Source organism: Gouania willdenowi, unplaced genomic scaffold (assembly GCF_900634775.1).
Source record: "Gouania willdenowi unplaced genomic scaffold, fGouWil2.1 scaffold_55_arrow_ctg1, whole genome shotgun sequence".
In the NCBI taxonomy this organism is placed as follows: Eukaryota; Metazoa; Chordata; class Actinopteri; order Blenniiformes; family Gobiesocidae; genus Gouania; species Gouania willdenowi.
In genome coordinates, this window is record NW_021145219.1 from 1,346,518 (window position 1) to 1,362,830 (window position 16,313).

A 16,313-nucleotide genomic window follows, 5' to 3' on the forward strand; every position below is an offset into this window, starting at 1 on the left:
ATTATTTACAATTTAATTAAACGCAAATTTGCGGAACCGTGTTACAGTTCTAACTACACATACGTAGTTATTGACAGTTATTTAAATGTATTTCATTCCTAGTTTTTCCACTACCTGTCACTTCTCCTTTAATAATCATTTTACTATTTAAAAAAACAAAACAAAAGTGAAATCGAGGGCTACACTGACACCAAAAACAAAATTGGATGATACATAATATTTTTTTTAGTGTTTACAGCGGATTTAAGACATGAGTCAAACTGACCCATTATCATAAGAGACGCTAACAGAAAGCTAACACAAGAGCTAAGAGAGTTAACTTTCATGAGAATATTTATTTAAGGCTCAGTAATTGTGATTGATTGTAATTAAACTTTAGTAACTGAGAACTTAATTGTTATATCCCCTTGAGGGGGTAATTGTAATTTTGATTGTAATTGGAAAAAATGCAGGTCATGAACATTGATAATTGAAGATGTAATTGCAATTGAAATTGAAAAATTGAATTGACCCCAACCCTGATATCCTCCCATGTGACCAATGGTGAAGTACCAAAGATGTCTCACCTTAGAATTTCACACAACTGACCAACAGCTCATTCGTGATGAGAAAATTAACGTGGAGAGAATTTAAACAAATACTGCTGTAAAGAGGCTAGCATGATTGGTCTACTTTATTCATATACTACTGTGTAAGTGGTTCTAAAGGTAGAAAGTGTATCATTTCAGGGGGATTGTGTGGTGGAGCCAAATGTGACTCTCAGCAGTCTGGAGATGATGTCCGAGTGTGTTGGGTGAAAGGTCAACCCATCCACCTCCATAGCCAGGTTGGCAGTTTTGCCACTCCGTATGCCAAAGCGCACCAGGGTGGATAGAAAACACTCCTCCTGATACACAAAGAAACAGGGAACGTAAGAAAGTTTGATTCAGTCAGCCTCTGCTTTCAGCTTTATCCTCACACTGGTTTCTACAAACCAAACAAGCCACACTAAACTAAGACAAGATCTTAGACCAGACATGGGCAACTAATTTTATGCGACTCCCAAAGTAAATGTAAAAAATGTCAGAAAAATACACAAAACAAAACCAAGAATACAAAGAAAAGTACAAAGAATTACAACGTTGCAGGAAAATACAGTAAAAACACACTAAACTACTACAAAAATGAACAAAACAAAAACAGTAATACACAAAATGACTCCAAATAACATAAAACAACAAAAATACACAAGATGACTCAAAAAAATATACAAAATTACACAAACCCACAGTACTAACAAACAAGCAAAACGATAACAGAAATACTCAAAAATTACACAAAACAATGCAAAATGACATAAATGCACAAAATGCAATCATAACAAGCAAGGCAACAACAAACATACACAGAATGACAGAAAAACACATAATTGCTATAAAAACTCTTTGTTCTTAACTGTGTTGATGCACAGATTGGTCATTATTCTAAATATTGACATGAACGTTGATAAAGTGAACCTTTGATCAAAAAAACACATTTTTGTTGCCCCCGCTGTGACAGAAGTTGTCCAGCTCTGTCTTAAACAGTTGTCTCCAATAGATGGGCAATAAAAATACTTTCTATCAGTATCACTTGAGCCACACATTTTAAGTGTGACAATAATATTTAAGTGTAACAATATCTAAAAGTTACACTGTGGTGAGGCCTTTTCACGAACCAGCGATGTAGGTCTAAACATAACATCAAGCTACACAGGCGGGAACGCTGACCTTCTCTGGTGTGCTTAAAAGAAAAATTGGAAAGAAAGAAGAAAAGATTAGAGTTGGATTTTAAGTGAAATTCATAGTCGTGTATACTCAGAACTTAATTTTTTTTTCTCTGAAAAATTCTGACTTTAAAATTAGAACATTAATAATAATTGTCTTTCTTTTCATTGACTCTAATCCTCTTTCATGTTTGGGATTAAGATCAAATACAATAAACTATTGATTTGCAAGTCACAAGCAGCGACAATAAATAAAGGACAAAACTTAAAAAATGACACTATTAACACAATAAAAAATAATTGCACTGTGTAAATGAAAAATAGTAGAGAAAGTGCAAGCTATTGTCATTATGTTTAGAGCAGACTTACTGCTGATGGATGTCGCAAGGCGCTATTAGAGTTATTGATGCAGGGATGAAGTAAACATACAAAATGATTCCAAATGACAGAAAAATACACAAAAAGCAGCAAAAATACATGAACAGAATTTCTCTATAAACACACAAGATGACGACAAAAAAATAACTGAACATTTTACAAAATTCCAAGAAGACTACATAAAAATGAAAAATATAAATATACCAAACAACAACAAAAACACAAAATGAGACAAAAGTATAACAATAGTACACAGAATCAATCACATTTTTGTGGCCCCCACAGTGATAAAAGCCCCTGTTTCAAACCTTTGACACTGAGGGCAGGTTGGCAGTCCAATCCTGGAGCTGTTCTGGGGGCTTGTCCTGTTCTGGTCCCAGTCCTCTCTTTAAGTAGCGCTGGTGTGAGGGACACGTGTGGAGCAGGTAAAGCCCACAGGCCACTGCATAACCCCCCCAGTTAGAAACCCCTGCAGCAGGAGCACACAGTGGGACACACAACAACAGCTGTTGATAAGAAAAGTTATATTATAATCAGTCTTTGACTATTTCTTAGAATGTCTTTGGAAAGTTATAATCTGAGAAAAAAGACAGACAATCCTGATACAGTACCTATGAGTGATATGTGAAAGCAACTAAGGCTGCGTTTCCATTACCCTTGGAAATGCGCAAAATCTAAATAGTGCAATGAAAACTGGTAATGTAAACACCTGAATTTCAATTGTGTGTGTGTGTGTGTGTGTGTGTGTGTGTGCAGGGAGAAGTGGGTAGGCTCCCGTCCTCCTTCCACTCAGGTGTGAAAATGAAATGAAAATTGTATAAAAATTGTCAATTATAACAAAAAACTGGAAAACTATGCATGTACAGTTCTACACATATGTAGTTAACACTTATTAAAAAATGTTTCATATCAAGCTTTCCCACATTTTACCATTTAAAAAAAAAATTAAATCTAGGGGTATACTGACACAAAAAAGGCTCAGACTCCCACACCAAAATATTAAAACCTATATTTTCATTGATAAGGAAGCCCAACAATGTAACCAATAGATAGGAAAGAACTAGATGACAAATATTTGTTTTTAGTGTATTTTACATCTGATTTAGGACCAGTTATACTTAGAGATGCTAATAGAAAGCTAACACAAGAGGAAAGTTAACTTTTATTAGGTTACTTATTTCAGCCTCAGTAAATGTGATTAATTGTAATTGAACTAAACTAGAGGTGCACAGACTCCATTTAAAAGAAAAGATAATGGAGCTAAATGAATTAATAAAGCGTGCCCGCTCTGCTTATTTCACTAATCTTGTTTTGCAAAATAAGAGAAACCCCAAGGTTTTATTTAATACTATTGAAAATCTTGTTGCACCCTCACCGTCCCATGTGCCTGTACACACACAGGAGGACTGTAACAATTTTTTAAATTTCTTTGTAAAGAAAGTACAAGACATCAGGGCTAGCATCACTCCTCCCTTGGTTAGCTTGTGCACTGCATCAGCCCCTGCGAGCTCATGGTCCTCCTTCACTCCTGTCAGCCTACAGGATGTTCAGGAGGAAAGATAAAACCCTCATCGAGCACTGCAGAAATTGTTCCTACTTCTCTGCTTTTAAATGTTTTTGATGTTGTTGGTCCTTGGGTGGTAAAATTGATAAACCTCTCACTTTTATCTGGCTCAGTCCCCAGCTTTTTTAAACATGCGATAATAAACCCCATTCTTAAAAAACCCAATCTTGATCCAGGGGAGCCTATAAACTACCGCCCCATATCTAAGCTTCCCTTCATGTCTAAAATCATGGAGAAAATGGTTGCTAAGCAGCTAACCTCATACATGGAACAGCATGATATTTATGACAAATATCAATCTGGTTTTAGATTAATCCACTCCACTGAAACTGCTCTCCTGAAAGTTTCTAGTGACGTGATGATGGCCGCTGACTCCGGTCGTTACACAGTTTTAGTTTTACCTGATCTGACAGCTGCCTTTGATACTGTAGATCACAGTATACTGGTTGATCGACTCAAATCTGAGATGGGGTTTTCTGGTACTGTTCTCCAGTGGTTTACCTCTTACATTAATGGAAGAACCTTTAATGTTGCTATTAACGATGTTATGTCTAATATGTCCAACCTTTCATGTGGAGTAGCCCAGAGGGGTTTTCCATAAAGCAGGTTATGTTCAAACTCTGAGTATGTTCAGGCTCAAATGAGGGAAACTCTGAGTATCCCATTCCAAAAAGCGAGGTATGTTCTTCTCTGAGTATGTTACCATGGCAACATTGTCCGTGAACTAAACCTGGTCGCTGGCAGGTTTTATCAAAGAAACCCTGGGTTTCTACCTGGCTCCGCCCACCTGAACACCGTTTGTTAACACTTAAATGAACTTTAACACTTTTCTCTGAAACACATTAGTAACATCACACACCACAGACGTGATCACATTATTACTAATGTTGTGTTGCTTTACGTCTTTTTTTTTTTGTGATAACGGTAATTTTCTTTATAACATTGTAGATGTAAATCATTAAGTGAAAGTCACTGAGAGGTTGATCTGCATTAAAACATTTACTGATGTCTGTAGTAAAGTTCTCTGGATAAAAACCTGTGGATAATATAAAGGAGATGATCATTTAAATAAATCAACTTTTAAGGCTCGTTTGTTGTTTTATATTGTTATACAGTTAAATCTGTAGATCATACATCTTTGAAGGTATGACGGTGCAGTGAAGTGTGATACTGCTCTTAAAAGCGATTGGTCGTGGGTTCGCGTCCCACTTTAGTGTTTTTTTTATGACATTTTTTAGGACGTTGCGATGACTGGCGACAATATTACATTAAGAATCAATATAAATGATGTGATATGAAGCGGCAATCACTGTCTTAATATCCAGTGTAACAGGAGGACTCTCTATGTAGCCATCCTATGCTGCTGCCACGTCTCCTCAGACACATTTTATTCATATTATTCACCGCTCGTCACGTCACTGAAGCAATAAAGTGATGAAGCGACCAAAAAGTGTGACTAATTACAGGTGATTTAAGCCACTATAATCACTGAAGACTGAACACACCTTTAGAACAGGCTCATATTCATCAAACAACGGCTTATTTCACCCATCAGGGTGAATAAATCACTATCTTCCATTTGGTTATCATGGCAGTTTGAGTATTCTTTGATCCATTGATGATGGCTTTTTATTGCGCGCGTGCACGTAAGTAACCCAAGGTTTACATACTCAGGGTTGATTGACCCACTTCATACCAGCTTTAATGGAATCCGATACCCAGAGTTTCCCATCAAAGGGAGATGTTGACCCAGAGTTTATGGATAGACTCAGAGTTTGTTAACCCGCCTTTATGGAATACCCCTCTGGGCTCTGTTCTGGGCTCTGTTTTGTTTTTATTGTATCTGATGCCTCTTGGTCGGTTGATCCATGGTTTTAAAAATGTGTCTTATCATTTTTATGCTGACGATATCCAGTTGTACTGCTCCTTTAATGACTCAGAGTTTAACTTTTTATCAGAGTTCTTAAATTGTATATCCTGTATCAAAAAGTGGTTGTCATCAAATTATCTCCAGATAAATTCAAACAAAACAGAAACTCTGATCATTGCTCCTGATAAAAACATCCCTCAAATTAAAAACTCTCTTGGTGATTTGGGCTCATCTGTTAAAACCAGCCTCAGAAACCTTGGGGTTGTTTTTGATCAGTCCATGTCTTTTGTAGGGAACCAAACCACATCAAGCGTAAAGACCCTCTTCCTAGCAGGACTTAACCAAGGAGCCTGTTTCTTTATCACGAACTGTTTACACAATAACTGCCCCCGCAACTTTGAGATGCATAGCTAACCCCACTATGTGGCCTTTGAACCCAATACCGTAGCCAAAAAGACTGACCCAACTCTTTGAAATATTCAGTACGAACTCTTTTTACGACTCCCCACGGGGGAAGAACATCCCTCTTCCCCCTCCTTTACAAACAGATACTTTTGGGATGCTGTAAGATCAAAGAACTGTCCCAATGACCCTTTGACCCCATGCAGATGTTGTCACCTCCCGAACCCAAACCACTGATCACACAGGATGTTGGTATAACACTAGCTCTCCTGCTCAAATGAGAACAAAGAACATGTGCTTGACTGGAAAGTCACAAAAGAAAGGATTTTATTCTTTGATTTTATGATCTTATTATTCAAATATGTATCCTGCATTTTTATTCAATATTTAGTAGACTAGCATTCTCCTAGAATAGTGATTTCACTTTATTACATATAATCCTCACTTTTATTAGCCTAGAAATGCAGTTTATCATGATTTAATTATTCCATTTCAATTGATATTTTGACTGTGTTAATTGTTGACTTTTGAATAAAAGGTTAAACATAATCTTTGATTCCTCTGATTCATTAAAGCTGTGATTATGGTGTAGATTTCACTTTTCCCTGGTTTCACATTGATGAGTTTAGTCTAAAAACTTAGACATATTTCTCCAGTTAAAAGGAGTGGCACCCCGCAAAATTTGAAGTAATATTAATAATCACAATTAATATTCTTAGTTATGTAACCCATTAATAATAACTCATCCTCCTACATATTTATTTTGGCACCCCAGATGGGACAGCTGAAGCCATGAACACAGTGTTAATGAATAATCATTGAAATCAAAAGCCGGTCTAAAGAACTGAACACTCCGTGTTGCCAGATTGGGTCGGAAGCCGCCGCGCCCCGACCAATGTTGTATTTTAAGCAAAGCCGCCGCGCTAATGCTTAGAAACTGAATAAATAAGGCCGCAGTGTCTTTGTGTTTAAAGCGCTAATGTTATGAAAGGCCGCCGTGCCGAAAAAGTTGAAATTTAACACTGCGCCGTCAGTGACTGTGACGTCCGAAGGTAAACAGTAAGTTGCCAGAATTGTGAAAACCCTGTAAAGATACGCAGAGACACTGCAAACTAGGAATTTGCTACTCCGAAGAGCTCTGAAACTCTAGTATCTGCCGACGCAAACAAAGTGTAAGTCGTCTGAATCTTCCGTTTCCTGAAAACGGACAAGCTATCGTTGTATTAGCTCATGTTGGTTGGAACACATGTGTGGAACGCTCCGGAAACCGGAAGCAAGTGTGTCAAGCCGCCGTGCTTAGACGAAGACAGGCCTTCCTGTCCCTCTTTGAGACGCGACTGCCCCTCGTGGCGAGCTCGCTAATAACAGGCTAACGAGAGCCTCAGCATAGCAGCAGCAGCCTGCTACTAAACGGCTAGCATCCAGCTAACCTAACTTGCCCAGTGTGGCCTTTTTAACACATTTAAGTTACAGCGTGTCTTCTAGACACGTTTGGCTTGACAACTGTGCTCCGACACAGCTGTCTTTACCGTCATTTTGCTGGAATCGTGTGGTTTTAAATGTGCTCGATCTGATTTTGTCATCTCTCAGAAACACACGCACACACACCCCACCCACCCACACACACACACATACACCCCACCCACACGCCCCACCCACCCACCCACACACACACACGCACACGCACACGCACACACACACACACACACACACACACACACACACACAATGCTCATAAACTAAACAGAAGTTAAGCCATTAAAAAGTAATCTTATTAAAACTAAGGTAACTCATTTAAATACAATTGACGCACACTAAATTCAAGGTTTAACAAGATTGAAACCAATTTGACCAAAAAAACAGAGTTTAAATAAATAAAATAAATGATTAAAGTAAAATACACATTTTACTAAATGATTAATCCAGTGTGATTAAAATTAAATCAATTTGATTAAAAACAATTAAATTGAATAGTTAGTTAATTAAATGAAAGCAACTAATTTAAGAAGGATTTATTAATTAAAATAAGTTTAATAAAAGTTAAACCACTTTTAATTAAGGTAATTAAAATCAACACAACCGAATTTAAACACAAACCATTCTTAAAAATCAACCTAAAGAAAATTACAACTGAAATAAAAGCTGATAAATTGAAACAGAATTTAATTAATTAAAAATAACATTTATTGATTAAAATAAATTCAATAGGATTTGAATTTGGTTTCAATAAAAAAAAAGAATTTTTTTGTTGATTAAAAACACCTGATTAATCTAAAGAAACTGAATCAAGGTAAAGCTAATTTAAACTAAAGTTTAAATTAATTGAGGAAAACATTTATTGATTAAAATAAATTCAATAGGATTTGAATTTAATTTCAATAAAAACATTTTTTTTATTGATTAAAAATACCTGTTAATTAATTCAATGAAATTGAATTAAGGTAAAGTTGATTTAAATTAAAGTCTTAGATCAGTTAAGAACAAATCTTGATTGAGTGAGAACAATTATTTAAAGTGAATACACAAAAAAAAAAACTTTTTCAAGTTTACCACTCAGTTTTATTTACCAAACAGTGAATTGCTAAGAACAAACAAAATAAGATAAAACAATTTACTACCATTGTATTTTTTTTATTTGAAATTATTTGAAATTTTGAAATTCTTTAGAGTTCTTCGTATGATTTTGACCCACAACAAATCAACATGTCTGTCTCCTCAGAAGACCATCCAGCCGAGAACTTAGAATTCCTCCTCACAGAAATTTTAGGGGACGGCAAATCCACAATGGATGCCAAAATCCGAGAATCCCCTCCTCAAGAATTAGGAGACCTTTTGGCCGATTGCGTCACTGCAGCCAATTCAAAAAAACTGAAAGATAAGGAGCTGGTTAAACAGCTTGGCTTTGTAATATCAGCATTCTCCGCCCAGTTAAAATACGAACAGAATCGGGTTAAAATCCTCGAGAGCGAACGCGACGCTCAACTCGAAGCCATCGAGGAATGCGAAGCCCGCTGCGCGAACATCACGGTCCAGTATGAAGAAACACGTGAAGAAAATGGATTGCTCCAAATGTGTGTGAGTTACCTAGAAAAAGCGGAAGATCAAGTGAATCAATTAATCACTGAGAATAAAGAATTAGAAAAATCCAAAGTGCTACTCGGAGATAAGATACGCGTTCTCGAACATGATTTCGACACCACAACCCGGGAATTAGACGCACAACTACAAGAGTCAAATGATGGGAAGAAACTCCTCCTTGAGGCGAGCCAAAACTAAACCGCTTTCTAAGGAATTAGACGCAGAACGAGAGAGGGTTAATGATGTATTACAACAAGTAGCTGACGGTAAAGTAGCTACTGCTAAGGTTCAACGACAATTGAACCTCACCAGGAGAGAGCTCCTAGACGCAAGACGTGAGCTCGGGCAGGCTCTCTCATCATTGTCAATGTCAGAAGCCGATGGCGATCTTGACTCCGACGGTGAAGACGCAACTCGACAAGTCCTGCGCACCACCGACCCACCGTCCGCGTCGCCCAAGGAGACCCCGGGATGCCTCCGCTGACCCTCCTATTGACGGCGGACCGACGCCCGCCAAGCCCCCTAATAGCAATCGACCGTCCAACCGCGACCTGGATAAAATCGCCAGAAACATTCCGAGATTCGAACCAAAGTTCGACGAACCCCAAAATGCTAGAGCATTTTTGAGAGACATTGATTTTTATCTAAAAGGTTATCCAATGGCTAATGTTGAAGATAAAATCTACCTAATCAAAGCAACCTCGAGCAGGCTTGTTAATGATTTCATTGAACGTCAACTACCTCAGGTCAGAAATGATTACACAACACTGTGCCGCCTCCTGGTGGATGAATTTTCTGATGCACTTCATCAAACAGGTTTCGACTATGCCCACACCATTAAACAGGGGAAAAACGAATCACCCCAACAATATTACCACACCTTGCTACAGGCATACTTTGGTAATCGCAATGACCCAGGTATGGAGGAAGAAGAGAAGTTCAAAAAACTGTTCCTCAGAAACCTTCACCACCACACGAGCACCCATCTCGGCATCACGGCAGATCCATACACCATGTCCAGTAAGAAACTTCGCGATCTTGCAATCAGAGGCTTCCTCTTGTACAAACAAAATTCGGCAAAATCCACACCTCGCGAAATGTTCCCGGTAAAGAATAACTCTCACTCGCTGCAATTGGAAGGCACAAAAAAGACACCCGACATTCCTCAAATGCCTCCAACGCAAGCGCCACAACCTCCTCCACCACACACCCAGCAACCGTACCATGGTACGAGACCAAAACATTACCAAAGTAGAGCCAATAACCGCGACTACGCTCCAAGGCAAAACTTTCAACACCAAAATTTTCGCCCCGACCAACACTATCCGGATCGCCGATCGCGCCCACCGTGGTTTGATAATGACCGTTCTGACCAGTGGAAAAGACACGACAACGACCGCCGAACACCTCCGCCCAGAAACGAACACTCAAAACCTCGGTACCACATGAATCAGAAACGGTCCTACAGCCAGTCGCCGAACAGGTCAAAATCAGACGATGAATCTAATGAAACAGAAAATTTAAAAACAAAGTTGTCTAACAAAATGGCTAAAGATATGGTATCTATTATGAAACAAATGTTTGAACAAATGAGAGATGACAAAACCAATGAAAAACCAAAACAATCAAAACGAAAAGATGATGATGATCCACCTAGTGCTATCTTGCTGGTGCAAACATTCGCCAGACCGCCTCCTTTCCGGAGGACATCAGTCCATTGAGGGTGAACCAACAATTCACCAATTCTTGTGCGACCTCTACGAAAGAGGAATAGCCCGAAAGTTTTATATATCAGCCACTTTTGAAGGTGTGCTTACCAATGAAGCCTTACTTGACACTGGAGCAGACATATCCCTCATGTCAGCCCAACTATTCAACGAGCTGCGCAGCCTAACCAAGGAGGCCAACCTAAGGTTAATACTCCAAGACTGCCACATTGACATTGAACCTTATGGCGACAATGCCACTACCATCACAAAAAGGGCTCTCGTTCAAATCACCATAGGTGAGCTATCTCTGGTACACCCGTTTTACATCTCAGACCACAACCAGATTCCTCTTCTCATAGGTATCGATCTGCTCAACCGATTTGAGCCCCTGATCGACTTTCGGAATCTGAAAATCTGGGCCCAAGTCAGGCAGCCACTGCCACTGCAGCATGACTCACCCGACGGAGTTCAGTGCTACTATCTGAACCACCCTCAGGCTCTAAAGGAGACCCCCAGCCAGTCTCCGGCCCTATTGTGTCCGGCTACTAAAACAGTAGACCGCACTTTAACGACCAGAAGTACATTCCTGTGTTCGCTAACCAACACAGAAGCTGTGCCATACTGCCCCATCATTAGTGGTGGCCTCGAACTTCAGAACCGACACATCAGCGATGTAATCTTGGCTCTGTGGTCCGACAGGTCTGCTATCAGGCAAGACCTATTCGACCTCATGGTTGGTCTCACCCCCACCATGCAATGGGAAAAACACTCTGACTGATTCCCTGTCGCACCCACCGACCGCAACACCCTTAAGTCAGGGGCACCCTGGTCCTTTGACCCCACCCAGCTCGCTGAGCCCCACCCGTTGTCAGTGAATGCTATTACGCGCTCTCGTGCGGCTGCCGAAACCATCGCCCCATCGCCTTCGCAGGTCACCGCATCAGTAAAACCCGCTTTCACCGACACTGACCTAATAACGTTACAGGGCCAAGATCCTGCAATCTCCTTCATGATTCGCCTCATGGGAGACACTACACCTGATAAACCCTCCTCCTCTGACTTTTCCTCCACACCCAACCTCGGCCATCTGTTCGCTGTCCGTCGCTCATTACGGATAGTCAAGGGCATCTTGGTCCATGTTTCTGTGGACTCACAAACCCATGCGTTTGTCGTCCCACAGAACCAAAGGGGGGTGATACTGGCACATGCCCATGACGCACCTTGCGCCGGACACAGAGGAGTCATGGCCACAATGACAGCTCTGCAACAGATTGCATACTGGCCACACATGAAAAAAGACGTAACAGACTACATAAAAGGATGTCTAGTCTGTTGTCAGTTCCAACCATCAAACCCAATACACCGAGCGCCTTTACAAAAGAGAGGCATCACTTTCCCTTGGTCCGACCTCCAAATCGATTGGGTCGGACCCTTAACTAAGTCCAGTAGAGGAAACAAATATTTCCTCACAGTGACATGCGCATTCACAAAATGGGTTGAGTGTCTACCGGCACCAAGAGATACTGCAATGATGACAGCATTTCTGCTCGTCAACCACATCTTTTCGAGGTTCGGCTTACCGACTTGTATCAGCTCCGACAGAGGAACTCATTTCACCGCTAACACGATGAAACAACTCTGGCAAATCCTTGGGGTCAAAGCCAACTTTCACATTAGCTACCATCCCCAGTCCTCTGGACAAGTGGAACGGTCCAGAGGACTGGGGATGAAACGGTGGTAGAAATCTTAAAAAAATATGTCTTCGCCAACCAAAAAGACTGGGATGTCAAACTTCCCTTAGTCTTAATGGCAATCAGGGCAACGCCCAGTAAATCAACCGGCATCCCATCTTTTGAAATGATGACGGGCAGACAAATGACTCTACCCACACACCTTCTGTACCAACCAGGACAAGCTAACATTGCTACCGCTTACACCACTCACCAATACATGACCGATCTTGAGAACCACCTTCGAGCAACTTTCGCGTTTGCTCAAAAACACCTCAAAGAGAGTGCAAAAGGCCGTAAAACCTACTACGACCAGAAAGCCTCACAAGAGGAACTACAGGTGGGAGACCGCGTCTGGTATTATAGCTTTGCTCCGCCCGCCGGCAAAAATGATCATCATGCAACCGAACTGGTGAAGAAATTTCTTCCCAAATGGACAGGACCCTACCTGGTCACCGATAAACTGTCTCCAGTGGTGTACCAAATAAAGATTCCGAGCACAAAAACCGAACCAAAGCTCAAATGGGTCCACCGAAACCAAATTAAGCTATACAGAACACCAAAATCAACAGACAAGCCATCAACCGCGAGCTGAATAAACCCTACGAGCCGAAAGATAGCATTCCTAATTAGCCGACATAAACTAGGAACTAGAATCCACTACACTATTTTGTCCCACCGAGGACACACCTGAGGGTCAGGACTTAACCGTGCTGGTTGATCCGTAGACTTCCAATCAGCCATCCCATTGATCAGGCCCCAAACATTAGCATATCTAACACCCTGTAACTGAGACCACCAACTCGTCTCATTATATAGGCACAGGCCAAATTTAGCTAGAGCAAAAGAAAGCTTTTCTTCCTTTTCTCTTATTTAGTTTAAGCTCCGTTAGGGATTTATTTCTGTGTTTAGATGTGATTCTTTTATATCCTGCATGCCTTGTCTTTGTCTTATTGACGTGCACCAGGATTAACTGCCTCTAGCTTTGTGTTTATGTGTACACTTTCACGTACCCCACTCCCCTGATCCCAAATTACATGTTCGCACCGAGCATGGTTGAGGGACACATAATAACATATAGTACACACACCTAGTCTGCCTCCCTGGCCCACGGGCGCCCACTGCCAAGCGGCACCCCAAAATCGACTCCATGGTCGCCCAACTCCTACCTCCATGGTCCACGGGCATTAACACCAGGCAATGCTCCAACGCCAGCCACCAAGGGCTCCAGTCTTCAACCTCCAGGGGTTCCAGTCATCAACCTCCGGGGCTCCAACCTCAACCACCAAGGGTTCCAGCTTCAGGCCCCACTTCTCTGGAACCATCTACCAACCACGGTTCTCTACCTTTAAGGTTAGGCTCAAAACATTCCTCTTTGGTAAAGCTTTTAGTTAGGAACCAGCTCATAGCTCATAATTAAGATGCAATAGGCATAGACTGCCGGGGGGGGGGCGGGGGGGTCTGGCATGCTCGGTTGGAGAGAGGTTGGAGAGGGCGTTAAGAGAGAGGTCATTTAGGTTAGAGAGGGACCGGAGAGGGTCCCATTCCTCTCTCAAACACTCCCTCTATGTCTGCTTCTTCCCTTGTGTGTTTGCTCCTGTACTCCTTCTGGCTTTTGTCTTGCAGGTCCGTGGGATCCTCAGTGTGGAGTAGTGTAGTGTCTCCACCCTTTCCTCTGCACACACCCAACACAGCATAACGTGGATGGCTGTTCATCATAGGAATGGGATCCACACAAGGTTCCTGCTGCTTAACAGAAGGTTTTCCTTGCCGCCATGATGAATTCATGTTGGGTGTGGGATACATATGTATGTGTATATACGTATATATGCATATGTGTGTATCCATAAAATGAAGAGTCCGTCCTTAAGACTGCTCTACTGTAAAGTGCCTTGAGATACCATTGGTTATGATTTGGCGCTATACAAATAAAGATTGATTGATTGATTGATTGAACCTCCAGATGCCCGGACGGCAATCTCCAGACGATCCCTCCCATCTCAACATCAAGGTGAGAGTGGTTCCCATAATTGACAGAGAAAGCACCTTTGCCATCCCTGAGGACATCAGACTTTCACAGGATGTTGGAATAACACTAGTTCTCCTGCTCAAATGAGAACAAAGAACATGTGCTTGACTGGAAAGTCACAAAAGAAAGGATTATTGTTACGGGTTCCTGCAGAAATTGAAATTGCAAATATTGTCTGTCCGATCCCACTCGTTTCATGTAATTCAATAACCAACAGAATGCTATTTTAAAATGTTTATCATTTAAAAAGTGCTTAAAAATATCAGAAAACATCAGAAAAGTTAGTTTGAGGTAGCTACTGCAACCATATAGTTAAGAAGAGGCATAACATGATTTTTGACATTTATGTTTATGAGTAATTACAAGTAAAATTCATTAACCGGTTCCCACAGTGATCCTAGGCTAGTTTCCAGTCGTGTTTGGTATCAAACTCTTTCATTATAGATGATATATTAAGATATGATGTTGAAAAGATGTTTTGAAATATGTGGAATTAATTATTAGGCATTCTTTTATGTTTAGGAACTCCCTCTGTGTCTATGTCATTCCACTACACACCCACACTTGAGACACACCCACAAGCTGAAAGCAGAGACATTGACCAATCACCGATATGATCTCAGAATGATCAACCAAGACACCTCCTCCAAAAGGCGTCTCCAAATTCTCTTTAAAAAAAAGACGCACTGCACGAAACTACAGTTTTGGGACGCTGACGTTTCATACTCAACGCGTTTCCCTTCCCCACCTTTTCACTTATTTCATTTTATTTTTAGTTGAAACAGTTAGATTTTTGGAATGAACAGCTGCTTGGTTCGGACGAATCCAGCATCTAGTGACGTGCGTAACAGCCGAAAGAAGCCCGGCCTGCGACCCATTGGGGTAAGCCACGAGCCATTCTCTAAGCCAGCTGCGAAGGCCAGAACCGCCTGGATCGGCTGAAGGGGCTATTCTCTGTTGAAATGAAACAGAACTCAACGGTGGCACGTCCTGCTGCATTGCTTCAAACAGCACCTCCAGGTCCAACCCTGACATCATCTTCAAGGTACCTGAATGAACTTTCATCAGCAACTTCATCCACAATAGATCACATCCATACTTCCATAACTACAAACTTACACACACTCACAACATGCTCCACACACAGTTCATCTCATTCATGTTTGTTCGTCTCCCCTGTCTGTCTCCCTCTCTTTGTTATGAGCTCTCTTTATGATTTTATTCTTTGATTTTATGATCTTATTATTCGAATATGTATCCTGCATTTTTATTCAATATTTAGTAGACTAGCATTCTCCTAGAATAGTGATTTCACTTTATTACATATAATCCTCATTTTTATTAGCCTAGAAATGCAGTTTATCATGATTTAATTATTCCATTTCAATTGATATTTTGACTGTGTTAATTGTTGACTTTTGAATAAAAGGTTAAACAATCTTTGATTCCTCTGATTCATTAAAGCTGTGATTATGGTGTAGATTTGCTGTTAGAATTCACTTTTCCCTGGTTTCACATTGATGAGTTTAGTCTAAAAACTTAAACATATTTCTCCTGTTAAAAGGAGTGGCACCCCGCAAAATTTGAAGTAATATTAATAATCATAATTAATATTCTTAGTTATATAACCCATTAATAATAACTCATCCTCCTACACTTTGGAGGGACATTGTCGTCAATTGACTAAAAACTGTTTTTACCACCTGAGAAATATCTCTAAAGTGAGGCATCTTTTATCAAAATCAGATCTGGAACTGGTCATACACGCATTTATATCATCTCGTATTGACTACTGTAATTCTGTTTTCA

General features: G+C 40.5%; 1 protein-coding gene across 3 annotated transcripts in view; it reads right to left on the reverse strand.

Moving 5' to 3' along the window:
• Window positions 1-650: 650 nt before the first annotated feature.
• dglucy (D-glutamate cyclase) overlaps window positions 651-16,313 on the reverse strand; it is a 57,500-nt gene continuing 41,837 nt past the window's right edge. For all 3 annotated transcript variants that reach the window (XM_028442545.1, XM_028442544.1, XM_028442546.1), the window contains 2 exons: window positions 2,431-2,591; window positions 651-886 (listed from right to left, as the gene is read on the reverse strand). In XM_028442545.1, coding sequence (XP_028298346.1) covers window positions 725-886; window positions 2,431-2,591 — 323 coding nt within the window. In that variant the 3' untranslated portion in view covers window positions 651-724. The remainder of the gene's footprint in view (window positions 887-2,430; window positions 2,592-16,313) is intronic.